Here is a 13,251-nt window from a genome sequence, read left to right as displayed (position 1 = left end):
CAAGTGGGTGGGACAAAAGAAAAGTTTGAAAAATGTTGGAAAGTGCAAGGCAACAGCCCCAGCCTTATGGTGTGGGAGTGCAGTTATTGACCAGCATCGATTTATCGCCCAATAGGGTCAAGGGACGAATCCGACACTCTATGATCTCGAATAGGGTAAAACTTTGTTAGCAAAGTTTTACCCAAAATTACGAGATTGGTCGAATTCTGGATAGGCGTGGTCCTGGATCCGAATTTGGCCAGAATGACATAGGAGAGTGGTCGACAAAATTCAGCAGAGTAGAGGACCTTCTTTCCTTACGTGTCTTGGCAAGAACCTAACTCGGAACCGAACATATTTTTTTTGGAACAAATATGGTTTATCATTCATTTCAGTTCACTTATTTGTAATATAATTTAACCACATGCGCCCGCCCACTGTACATTTACTGCGGCACTCTGCCGCTGCTGGGCAAAGCGATGTAGCCCTACGTCGCTCGCTCAGGAGTCTGTGGGGGTGAGCGCGCGCCGCCGCCTGCGCACTCCCGCCGGCGGCGCGCTCCCGCCCCTGCTTGTTACCTGGGGAGCCAGCGAGTGTGACCAGCGGCTCCGATGGCCGCCGGGCCAATCGCGATCTCCCGCAGCTGAGAGAGAAGGACAGACAGCTGATGTAAACACAGCCGTCTGTCATTCTCACTGAAGTGATCAGAGAGGCTATGTGATCCTGCTATATAGGATCGCATATCACTTACTCAATGTTATTTGTGATTAATATGTGGTAGCAGGATTTGGATGATATTTCATTCACATATTACACCTTTATTGATATAACATAGGCAGCGCCAATCACTTCATACACCCTCCAACTCATAATAGTCCATATACAAGGTATCTAATTGCTTTCCAATGCTGTTCCTCTGTAAATCAAATCAGTGATGTCTCTTTTCAAAGGGCTCTGTGCTCAAAATGCCAGAAAAAAATTGTATACATATATTCTCTTCTGTTTTTTATATCCTCCACCGTGCATCACAACCACACTTGTACACTCACCAGATGACCATGACCTCTCTGGAAAGAGCATGGTCAAAATGCACTTTTACCCCCAAGAGGTAATAATTCTAGGCAGCAACCTTTCTACTCCAGGGTAATTATCACCATAAAACAGAAGAGAGAGAACTCTAATAGTGTAAAACCTTTTTTATTTAAATAAAATCTCATAAAACCATCAATATACTGTATGTGCTTACATTATAAAGTGCATTCCCCTTGCAGCTGGGTTGAATCGCTTTGTATAAACAGCCAGCCCCACTATTTCTCAGTGCGAGCACAAACCGTCCTCAATATCTCACCACTTCCAGGTGTCAGGTTCTCGTTTAGCACAAACAGCTTCCTGTATCTCCGCCCCTGACATACGTTTCGTCACATGACGTCTTCAGGAGGCGTTACAAGAAGCTCTTTACCTACCCTAATTTTATATTCCACATTTGCATATTACAATTTATAATCCTAAAACTGAACATTTCTCAGGTCATATGCTGCCGCTTATTCCCATCCATGTGCTGCTGCAGTATAATTCCCACACTTCTTATAATTTAAACAGCCCTCCATACTCCTGAGTCTAAACAATCTCCTCCCAACATCTGCACATGTATTGTCCCCTAATTAAACAAAAACTGGATATATCTAATTGGCAGCATTCCCATGGCACTTTATACATTACTGCAAGACATTATTGTAACCATACAATCTATACATTTTATACATGAAACAAAAAAATAATTTTTAAAAACAAAATATTTTAAAAAAATATTTACTTTTTTTTTAGTTTTAAAAAATGTCAAAGCATTTTAGATCAACCTCTAAACGTAGGCCTTCTGGAGATATAAAGTATTAGAATATATTTATTTTGTAAAACTTTTTGTTTTTTGTTTTCTCACCTCTAGTGACCTTCCACTCTATCAATACCATCAAAATTAAACTGACTGGCATCTTTATTTTGGTATTCTTTAAAATGCCTAGAAATGCTATGGTGGGCATTCCAAGGCAATAATTACCCTGGAGTGGAAAAGCTGCAGCCTAGGATTATTAACCCCTTGGGGGAAAAGTGCATTTCCACCATACTCTTTTTAAAGAGATCATGGTCATCTATTGAGTGTACAGTGGTGATCAAAAGTTTTGGCACTCCAGGTAAAAATTTGTATTAATGTGCATAAAGAAGCCAAGGAAAGATGGAAAAATCTCCAAAAGGCATCAAATTACAGATTAGACATTCTTAGAATATGTCAACAAAAGTTAGATTTTATTTCCATCATTTACACTTTCAAAATAACAGAAAACAAAAAATTGGCATCTGCAAAAGTTTGGGCACCCTGCAGAGTTAATATCTTGTACTGCCCCCTTTGGCAAGTATCACAGCTTGTAAACGCTTTTTGTAGCCAGCCAAGAGTCTTTCAATTCTTGTTTGAGGTATCTTTGCCCATTCTTCCTTACGAAAGTCTTCCAGTTCTTTGAGATTTCTGGGCTATCTGTCACGCACTGCTCTTTTAAGGTCTATCCATAGATTTTCAATTATGTTGAGGTCAGGAGATTGTGAGGGCCATGGCAAAACCTTCAGTTTACGCCTCTTGATGTAATCCCCCGTGGATTTTGAGGTCTGTTTAGGATCATTATCCATTTGTAGAAGCCATCCTCTCTTTAACTTCAGCTTTTTCACAGATGGCATCAAGTTACCATCCAAAATTTGAAATTCTATTAAATCAATTTTTCCTTCTACTTGTGAAATGTTCCCTGTGCCACTGGCTGCAATACAACCCCAAAGCATGATTGATCCACCCCCATGCCTAACAGTTGGACAGAGGTTCTTTTCATTAAATTCTGTGCCCCTTCTTCTCCAAACGTACCTTTGCTCGTTCCGGCCAAAAAGTTAAATTTTAACCTCATCGGTCCACAGAACTTGTTTCCAAAATGCATCAGGCTTGTCTATATGTTCATTTGCAAAGTTCAAACGCTGATTTTTGTGGTGAGGACGTAGAAGAGGTTTTCTTCTGATGACTCTTCCATGAAGACCATAATTGTACAAGTATCTCTTTATAGTGGAATAGTGTACCACAACTCCAGTGTCTGCCAGATCTTTCTGGAGGGATTGTGCAGTCAAACGTGGGTTTTGAATTGTTTTTCTCACAATCCTGCGAGCTGTTCTGTCTGATACTTTTCTTGGTCTTACAGATCTTGCTTTAACTTCCTCTGTTCCTGATGACTGCCATATTGACATCTGAAAAACGCTTTGCTATCTTCTTATAGCCTTCTCCAGCTTTGTGAGCGTCAACTATTTTCAGTTTCAGTTTTTTAGACAACTGCTTAGAAGATCCCATGGTGTTGATTGTTGGGGCAAGGTCAGATGAGTCTGGGCATTTAAAACCTTTGAGATTGACATCACCTGGTCCTTCCAGACGATGATTGAGAACAATCCATGACACTGGCAGGTCTCAGCCTTGCAAAGGGGGCAGTGCATGCTATAAATTCTGCAGGGTGCCCAAACTTTTGCAGATGTCATTTTTTTCTTTTCTGTAATTTTGAAAGTGTCAATGATAGAAATAAAATCTAACTTTTGTTGACATATTATAAGAATGTCTGATCTGTAATTTGATGCCTTTTGGAGATTTTTCCATCTTTCCTTGGCTTCTTTATGCACATTAACACAAATTTTTACCTGGGGTGCCCAAACTTTCGATCCCCACTGTACAAGTAGGGTTGTGATGCACGGTGGAGGATAAGAAACACAGAAGGGAACATATGTATACAATTTTTTGGCACTTTGAGCACAGAGTACTTTGAAAAAGAGACATCACTGATTGATTTACAGAGGAACAGCATTTGAAAGCAATTGGACACTTTGTATATGAACTATTCTGTTAGGTTTGTTAAAAAGTAGCTTAATAAACAAACTGATGCCTTCTTAAAAAAATTTTGGCTCACATCTAAATTACAGTTGTTAAAAGTAATTTTAGTTGGCTGACCTTTTAAGTCACCTTTTAAATTATGCTGAATATTTTTTTCCAACCAAGTTGTAGTTCTTACCAGTAGGAATGTGGAATTCTTTAGAGATTGAAATCAAAATTGTTGATTAATCATTCATACAGTCTACATATAATAATAACTGAATGCTTACTAGCTGATAGAAATGTTTGGATATCCTGCCAACCTAAATTATTTTTCCATCAAAGGGTTTCGCAAGCAGAAAACATTAATTTGTGTTGTTTTTACTATAGGAATGTCTGTAGATGGATTGTTTCATTTTCTTCTTAAAACCGCTACTTTGTGTGAACAATTTTCTGCTTAAAATTTCATTTTCAGCATGCTGGAGGATCTCTTCACAGCAATGCTACACATCCAAAACATTCAATATCAGCTCACAAATTTAGAACATTGACAAAAATAACTCATATATCCATCCACGGATACTACTTCCCAAGGACCAGCCAGTTCATATCCCATGGGGATTCAGTATCAGAAGAAAGAAAGAAAGATTCTTTATCTATAGGGACCAATCAGCTTATCCCTTCTATTTTTTTCTCACTGCAGAATAAACATATGGCTTCTAGGGGCAACACAAATAGTTCATCAAGCACTTTAATAAATAAAGGTCCTAAAAACTCACAATTTCATCTTCCAGGTCCCGGGTGACTTGATGGACCTCTTTAGAGGCCAGAAGAATCCTTCTTCTCTCCTTCAATGGCTCGATTAGCCGCACAATCCTAGTTCCCACTTCATTCTGCTTTTGATCCACTGCCTCTTGGCTGGCCACATCCATTGGAAGAGATGCAATCTGCGCTTGTAGCTCGCCCACCTCCTTGTACCATTCTTCCATCTGAGACTCCATTGTCTGCAGGGAGGGTGCAAAGTATGAGCCAAGAATCGTGGAGAATTTTCTAGGTCAAAGACACGCATCACAAAGAACTTGCCTGTTGTATAGAAATCACTACTGTTTACTTTTTTCAGCTAGATGCATTTCATTAAAACAAACCCTGTACTGCTTATGTGTATAGGCATACAACAAAATCTGACAACACACTCTGGATGCCAACAGATCCCAGTAGAATCACATTTTAACATGCTCATATATAAACAGAGACAACGTTTTAGATCTCTGCTGAAAATTGGCCAATCTTTGGGATGCCACTGATTTGTATGGCCTACAACAGCCTTTTTCAACCAGGGTGCCCAGGCACCCTGGGGTGACTTCAGGTTTTTTCAGGGGTGCCATGGCAAAATGTTTCAAAATTGCTCAAAAACTGTATACAAGCCAGATGGTGGATAAAGCCTGCCATTTAGTTACACAAAGCCACTGGTATTCATTGTGCACCACTACAACCTTCCAGTCTCCAGCATCCTAACATCCAATGACACCATCAGTTGATAAGGGGGATGTTGAGCACCTACACAGCATCCTTGATTGCCCCTCCTGTGCCCCTCTCTGTCAGCACTGGAGTCACATTAACTGCATGAAGGAGAGACAGTGAGGGAAGAGAGAAACACTGGAATATTAAGCAGTAACAATTTGCAAGGGTGGAGGAATAAAATCAGCTCTAACATTGGGTGTCCTACGTGTTTGGATGTTGCTGCATTATTTAAAACTTTTAGTTTAGTTTTTTACATTTTAGAACTGGGTGCTTCAATATTTTGCATCATTTTAAAGGGTGCTTTGACTCAAAAAAGGTTGAGAAACACTGGCCTACAAATATCTATTCAGATATCAAACAAAATGAAATATTTAGGAGAGTCACATCAGCATACATATGCAGTTCCTGTACAATTACTCCCACTGTCCTATGCACAATATGTGTTCCATTTGTCATCACCTTTATTTAACCCACAGCTTATAAAAGGGTTAGTTCACCTTATATAAAACACTTGACCGTGCAGGTAAGAGGCGCCTGCAAATGAAAACAAAGTTAAATAAAGCTCTTGTTATAGGTGTAGGTCATTTATATACTTTCAAACGTACCCTCCTTTAACACTCCCAGAGATGGCATCATTCCATCATGGATCGTTGCTAGGACGTTGCTTGGATACACTCAGCCAATTCAACCCTCTTGCACCCACTCTCTCTCCCCTGAGCTCAGCGATGATGTGACAGAGGAGATGGTTGACCACACATGTGCAAGGGTTTAAAAGCTCACTCCTGTGATGGTAAGTTCCAGCAGTAATAGCTGAGAGTGTCTTAGCAATGTACTATTAACAAGGCAGGATGGTATAATGCCATCTCTGGTAGTTTTTTTTGCCATGCTTCAGGAGGTACATAAATAGTCTACATCTATAGCGAAGGCGTTATCCAACTTTAGCGGGAAGATTGTGACTCTGCAGCATCCACAGTGGCATGCCTCCATCCCTAATGTGCACACAAACAAAACTATACCAGTCATAGGACTTTAAATGAGGCAGGTCACTTTTAAGAAATAATACATAAAGTACATATTAGTTTCAAATGTATTGTAAAATCATAAAATACATGATCATTTCCAATTACATTGAGATCATCTGATAGGAAGTGCTGTAATGTAAAAAAATTAATAGTTGATAAAAATAATTCATGTTGAATTGGTACATAATACAAATAGATGCATGATTGACACAGGTATAATAAACAGAATATCTTGGCATCCTAAGACTCTACGCGTTTTGTGGATCATTGTCCACTTCTTCAGGAGTGTGATGCAAGAAGGTATCTATAAATGTATATAAGCATAGGAAAAAATATGTATAAGAAATAGTAATAAATAGTTCCCTAAAAAAAGGGGAGAAAAACAAGACAAACAGCGGTTTGGGTGGCCAGAAACCCAAGTACTTGCAAGTCAGCTCAAGGAGCAAGAGCGTCTAAAGGGGGATGAGAGGGGCATCGGACGAACTTACATTTATAGATACCTTCTTGCATCACACTCCTGATGAAGTGGACATTGATCCACAAAACACGTAGAGTCTTAGGATGCCAAGATGTTCTGTTTATGATACCTGTGTCAATTATGCATTCAACATGTATTCTTTTTATAATCTATGAATTTTTTACATGTCAGCTCTTCCTATCAGATGTTCTCAATGTAAATCGGAAATTGTTATCATGTACTTTATGATTATGGAATGTTTAGAATGATTTTACAAAACATTTGAAACAATTGTGTACTTTATGTATTATTTCTTAAAAGTGACCTGCCTCATATAAAGTCCCATGACCGTTCTAGTTTTGTTTGTTATCCAACTTTCGTCACAGCTGCACATTCTGGTTTGTCTATAGGCACCCCTTACCTGTATTGGCAGTTTTTTTGGTAAAAGTGAACTAACCCTTTATTCTGCCCATGTATAGGCTGATACTCTTCATATCCCAAAGAATTGCTGCTCCATTTGGAAGTCCAGAAAAAAGTAGGTGATTTGGTGCTAAAGTACACAGCTAACACCTTATAATTTTATAAAACAACTAGAAAACTAGAATATTTACAGAAGCTTTGCAACAGGTAGACTGTCCTGTGGTTTCGACACTGCAGGTTTCAGAATGCTCTGCCAAAAAGTGGAATGCAGATATGATTTGTGGTCCTTTAATATTTCAAGAGCCATGATCTGTTTAAGATCAAAGGTAAGCACATATAGCTCTTGAGTTATTGTGGCACTCTCATTTGATTATCTAAAAGTAAAGGGGATGATTCCACAATCAGTTGTGAGCAGAATGGGAGAAAAAAAAAAAAAAAAATCAAAGGATAAGGATGGAAAATTTTTGTCGAATTGAATGAATTTCTAGTTGTTCTATTCTATCCCAGATGAGAAAAACCATTACTAGGGATATGCGCATGCACTTGTCAAAAGTAGAAGGTTTGTTCTACTCTAAAACTGAGTAGAACGAAAATCGAGACAATGACATGGTACTTGAAAGAAAAGTAATTTGAACTTAGTTGAGTCATGAACTTAGTTGAGTCATGAAGGCACCATCGATTAACTTTTTTATATGTTCTCATCCAAAGGTTCAAATTAAATTCTACATGTGTAAGACCAGCTTTACTTACATTTCCAGCCTTGGTGCATTTCTTTCAGTGTTCAATAAACACAGCTCTGTTCCACAATGCGGGGCTCGCAGATAACAACTGGAGTCTTGGTGCTTACTATAATAACCAAATCATCTCCAGAACAGATTTCTTCAGAGCTGGTCAGGCAACAAAAAATCTAATAGGTCCCCAATGGCAATGCTTTTTGGTTCTGCATGACTAATATTACAGCTTTATGGTCAGTATCTTTTCATGGTTAGGCCTTGGAGCATATTGGGTCTCTTCTTATAGGAACCCCAATATATAATACAGCTGCCCTCATATATTCTCTTAATCTGGGGTTTACATTCAAGGCTATGTGCATACCAACATCATTTTTCTTGTCTATTAGAAGTCCCATTTGAAAAAAGACATTGAGAAATGTAGAGCAGAGTACAACTGCATAGAGGACTGCTGTCTGTAAGCAGATAGATCTTTACTAAAACATCCCAGCTTTGGGTAAAAAAAAAAGACTAAAAATAAGCACTAGAGAAAAACCTATGAGGGGTTTTTAAACGGAGAGGGGGGTGTTTCAGTTTATTTCAATATAACTATGTCAACATAAAGACAGATTCTTAATTTTTTTTTATTATGTCCAGTATTAAAAATATACTTTTATTTTGTAAATCCGATAAGCAAGAATTACAAACATCTGTATATTTCATAGTTACCACCTGCCGTCAGCAGGGGCAAACTTCAAATTTGTTTTGCAGCTATTGTGCTAAAAAGAGAGCTTAATGACTCAGAGGAAGTGTAGAAATGACAGAGACAAGACAGGCAGCTTATATAGCAAGTATACAGGTTATGCTGGACTCTTTTTTATTAGAAAGGCAAGAAGAACCTGACAGTCATGGATACACCTGCAACAAATGTTTTCTTTTCTAATATTAAGATTTCATATGAATATATCAAATCTATGTTTAAACTTCTAAAATTAAAAGAGGACAAAACAAACAAGTCAAAGAACTGCACAGCCAGGCAGAAGGAAGAGTCCAGAACCGGAAAAGGAGGACAAGAAAAGAATGGAAATGGAAGATGACAGGTAAAAAAGCTAAAAACTCTACTGTACCACGGACCAGGCAATGGGCTGATCAACAAACTGCACTGTGAAGTTGGGATGAACACTGCGTCATGCTGCTGTAAAGGGAGAATGAGTTGTTTGTGAATGACAACATAAAATGGTGAATTCTTGAAAGCAAAACAAAATTCCCTGGACGAACATACAAGGTGACCTATAAAAAACTGGAGCAAAGAAACACTGACTGACAATGTTTAAAGCAACCCTATCACCTGGTTGAAAAAATAAAATGTAAGCAGACTGTAAAAGTAGACTAATCCTCACAGCGGCGGGCAGCAAGTCAAATACACTTTTTTTTTTTAAGACTTAACAATACTGCTTCTGACAGTAATAGGCACTATGGATAGAGTGTCCCCACTGTATGCTGTGGTTCCTTCAACTGGTCGCCATGCCAGTACCCAACACCGTAATGACTTTGTTGCTGGCATGAGGAGCCACCGCACACAGTGTGGGACATGCCATCTTAAAACCTATGAATGTATTGAATAGCAGAGGTGCAGGTATCTCTTGAAGAAAACACCTGCTGGACAGGTAAGCAGGCAAGTATAAGGCCAAGTGAGTATAAAGGCTTCTTCTTTTCAGGCAACCCACATTTTATATTTGTATTTAAATAGGGTCTCTTAAAACAAAACTTTGGGCAGAAATTAAAATACACAGTGGAAGTACATATATCGTTACGGTTACCTGTGTGAAAAGTATTTGCTTTATTGGGAATCACAAGATTTGCTGTACAGAATTTCAATCAATCAATCATTTTGAAAATACCACCTCCAGCCACCACACTAGACAGTGAATGAGCATCATTATTTCTATCCAGCAAGCAAAGACCTGACTTCTGAAGCAAACAAGAATGGCTGACCAAAATTAAAAATCATTGACAGGTAAAACAGTAAACATATGTTGTACATGTATTTCACGTGTACATTTTATCAATCATTGCCGTAATAGAAAACTGGATTTTTGTCTTACCCTAAAATCTTTTTCTCTGAGATTCACTGATGGACACAGCTCCATGTCTTCTAGACCATTGGGCTTTATGCTGCTCTCTCTAGGAGTAGAACTAGGCAGAAACCTTTTTGGTTACACCCCTGGGGCAGTCCCAGAGGGTATACCATCACTTCCTGCTATAGGACTTCAGTTTGTAACAGCAGTGTCAGAAGAACACATAACTCAACCCAACAGATGGGCGAACCTCAGAGAAATGGATTTTATGGTAAAACAAAAATCCAGCTCTCTCTTTCGTTCACTGACGGACACAGCTCCATGTGTTCTAGAGTAGACCATTGGGATGTCCCAAAGCAGTATCAATATGAGGAGTGGGAAAAGCACAGCAAGAGATATAATTCCCAACGAGGCTAAACATAACTCACCAGGTAAAACAGGAGCACAACAAGGAACAACTGGAGCTCACCACCAGGAAAAATATTACACCCTCAAGAAGCAGGAGTCTCTGCATCCACAGCCTGCAAAACTTTGTGGCCGAACGCTGCACCCGAAGATGCAAGTACATCCAGCCGATAAAACTTTGTACATGTGTATACAGACGACCACGTAGGCGCCTTGCACACCTGAACCACTGACGCCTGATGACAGAAGGCCCAGAGGCACTAAGTGCCCTCGTAGAATGCGCTTTAACAGGGAAAGGAGGAACCTGACCCTAAATAGAAAAGGCCTGCACCACCATCTGCCTGATCCACTTGGAAATGGTCGCAGCAGATGTGGCCTGCCCCTTACGAGGTCCATCCATAAGAACAAACAAAGAATCAGATTTTCAAATCGGTTCAGTCACCGCCAGGTACACCCAAATCGCACTGACCGCATCCAAGGAATGTAAAGCAATTTCCTTAACCACTTAAGCCCCGGAGGATTTGGCTGCTAAACGACCAGAGGGTATTTTGCGATTCGGCACTGCGTGACTTTAACGGACAATTGCGCGGTCGTGCGACGCTGTACCTAAACGAATTTGGCGTCCTTTTTTTCCCACAAACAGAGCTTTCTTTTGGCGGTATTTGATCACTTGTGCGATTTTTTGATCACGCGCTATAAACAAAAAAAGAGCGTAAATTTTGCAAAAATAGCAATATTTTTCCCTTTTTTTTATATGAAATTCCCCCAAAAAAAAATGTAAAAATCAAAATTTTTTAATATTTTCGGCCAATTTGTTTTATGCTACCTATGTTTGGTAAAAAAAATCGCAAAAAGCGTATTTTGATTGGTTTGCGCAAAAGTTATTGCGTTTACTAACAAAGGGAAAGATTTTTGTCATTTTTGTTGTTTTTTTTTTTAACGCGTAATGGCGGCGATCTGCGATTTTTTTTGCGGTACTGCGACATTGCGGCGGAAAGATCAGACCCTTGACTGACATTTTTGACACTTTTGGGGTTACCAGTGACATTTCTACAGTAATCAGTGCTATATATATGCACTGTAACTGTAAAAATACACTGGTAGTGAAGGGGTTAGCTTTATTTGAGAGGGAGGGGCTGTGTGTGTCCCTAGGGGCGTGATTCTAACTGTGATTGGCTGTGGCTTCAACTGTATGCAGAGTGATCAATGGATCTACATAGTAGATCCATGTGATCAGCTCTCATACAGAGAGGAGAATGACAGGCAGCTTGTTTACACAAGCTGCCTGACTTTCTCCCTCTCCCCCGCCGATCGCAGAGTGGCCGGCGGCGATCGGGTCCGCCGGTCACGCGCGCGGGGGGGTCCGTGACCACGCGGGAGCGGGAGCGCGCCTCCGGCGGCGCGCGCTCGCTCCCTAAACCCTCACAGGCGAGTGACGTAGACCTACGTCACTTTGCCTGTGAGGGGCTGACCGCCGCCGTAGATAGTCGTGCGGCGGTCGGCAAGTGGTTAAGATGTTTCGGCTTAGGACATAAGGGCGGTAACACAATATCTTCAATCAAATTAAACCCAGAGAAAACCTTAGGAAGGAACGCCTGACAGGGTCGCAACACCACTTTGTATGAATCACCAGGTAAAGCGAACGACAGGACAACGCAGCCAACTTCGATACCCTACGTGCGGAAGTAATAGCGACTAAGAATGTCACCTTCTGTGACAGAGCGAGCAGAGGCAGTTCTTGAATATTTTCAAAGGGAAGCTTTTGAAGCTCCAACAGTACCAAATTGAGGTCCCACGGAGGCTACAGGGATCTATCTCAGCAGCTGAGCCAGATGGCGAACTCCCTGCACAAAAGTGTGAACCAAGGACTTCACCACCAACGGCCTTTGGAAAAATATAGCCAAAGCGGAAATCTGGCCCTTGATGGTGCCCAGAGCCAAACGTTGATCTACACCTAACTGTAGAAACTCCAACAAGCAAGACACAGAAAAGGAATGGGGAAAAATCCCCCGAGACTCACACCAAGTAATGTACATCTTCCAAACTCAATGATAAACCTTCCTGGAGGTAGATTTCCTAGCTTTCAACAGTGTAGGATACACCGACCCTGACAGCCCTCTGTCCTTTAGCACCTGGCTTTCAAAAACCAAGACGTTAAAGCCAGCAACTGTAAAGCAGGATGGAAGATTGGTCCCTGAGGCAGAAGATCTTCCCTGAGAGGAAGTTTCCAAGGGACATCTGCTACCAGCCTTACCAGGCCTGCGTACCAAAACCGGCGAGGCCAATCTGGTGCCACCATAACAACTGGAATCCCTTCTACCTCAATTCTGCGTAGCAGTCTCGGCAGAAGTTGTACTGGATGAAAGGTGTAAATCAGACGATACTGACCCCAAGGGGCCACCAGGGCGTCTGCCAGAGGATCCTGAGACCTTGACACAAGCCTCTGCACCTTCCTGTTGAGGCAGGAGGCCAGAAGGTCCACATCGGGGGTCTCCCACCGAAGGCACAATTCATGAAACACCTCTGGGTGAATAGTCCGCTTGCCAATTTTCTATCCCTGGAATGTGCACAGCAGAGAGGGCCGGAACATATAGTACTGCCCACCTTAAGATACCAGCCACTTCCAGGGCCAACAGGGCACTCTTTGTGCCCCCTTGATTATCGACATATGGCACAGCTGTAGCATTGTCCGATTGTATCCACACAGGGCGTCTCTGCAGAAGATCCGTCCATTAAGACGGACAAAGTCTGATCGCCAGAATTTCCAGGATGTTGATCGACA

The 13,251-nt window shown here is 40.8% G+C and overlaps 1 protein-coding gene across 3 annotated transcripts in view; it reads right to left on the bottom strand.

Annotated features, from left to right (window-relative positions):
- SPTBN4 (spectrin beta, non-erythrocytic 4) overlaps positions 1–13,251 on the bottom strand; it is a 353,544-nt gene that overhangs the window by 92,180 nt on the left and 248,113 nt on the right. For all 3 annotated transcript variants that reach the window (XM_082262860.1, XM_082262861.1, XM_082262862.1), the window contains one exon: positions 4,636–4,860. In XM_082262860.1, coding sequence (XP_082118986.1) covers positions 4,636–4,860 — 225 coding nt within the window. The remainder of the gene's footprint in view (positions 1–4,635; positions 4,861–13,251) is intronic.

Source organism: Pelophylax lessonae (assembly GCF_965119305.1).
Source record: "Pelophylax lessonae genome assembly, chromosome: 7".
In the NCBI taxonomy this organism is placed as follows: Eukaryota; Metazoa; Chordata; class Amphibia; order Anura; family Ranidae; genus Pelophylax; species Pelophylax lessonae.
Note: the sequence above shows the minus strand (reverse complement) of the source record. Positions and strands in the feature narration are given on the sequence as shown.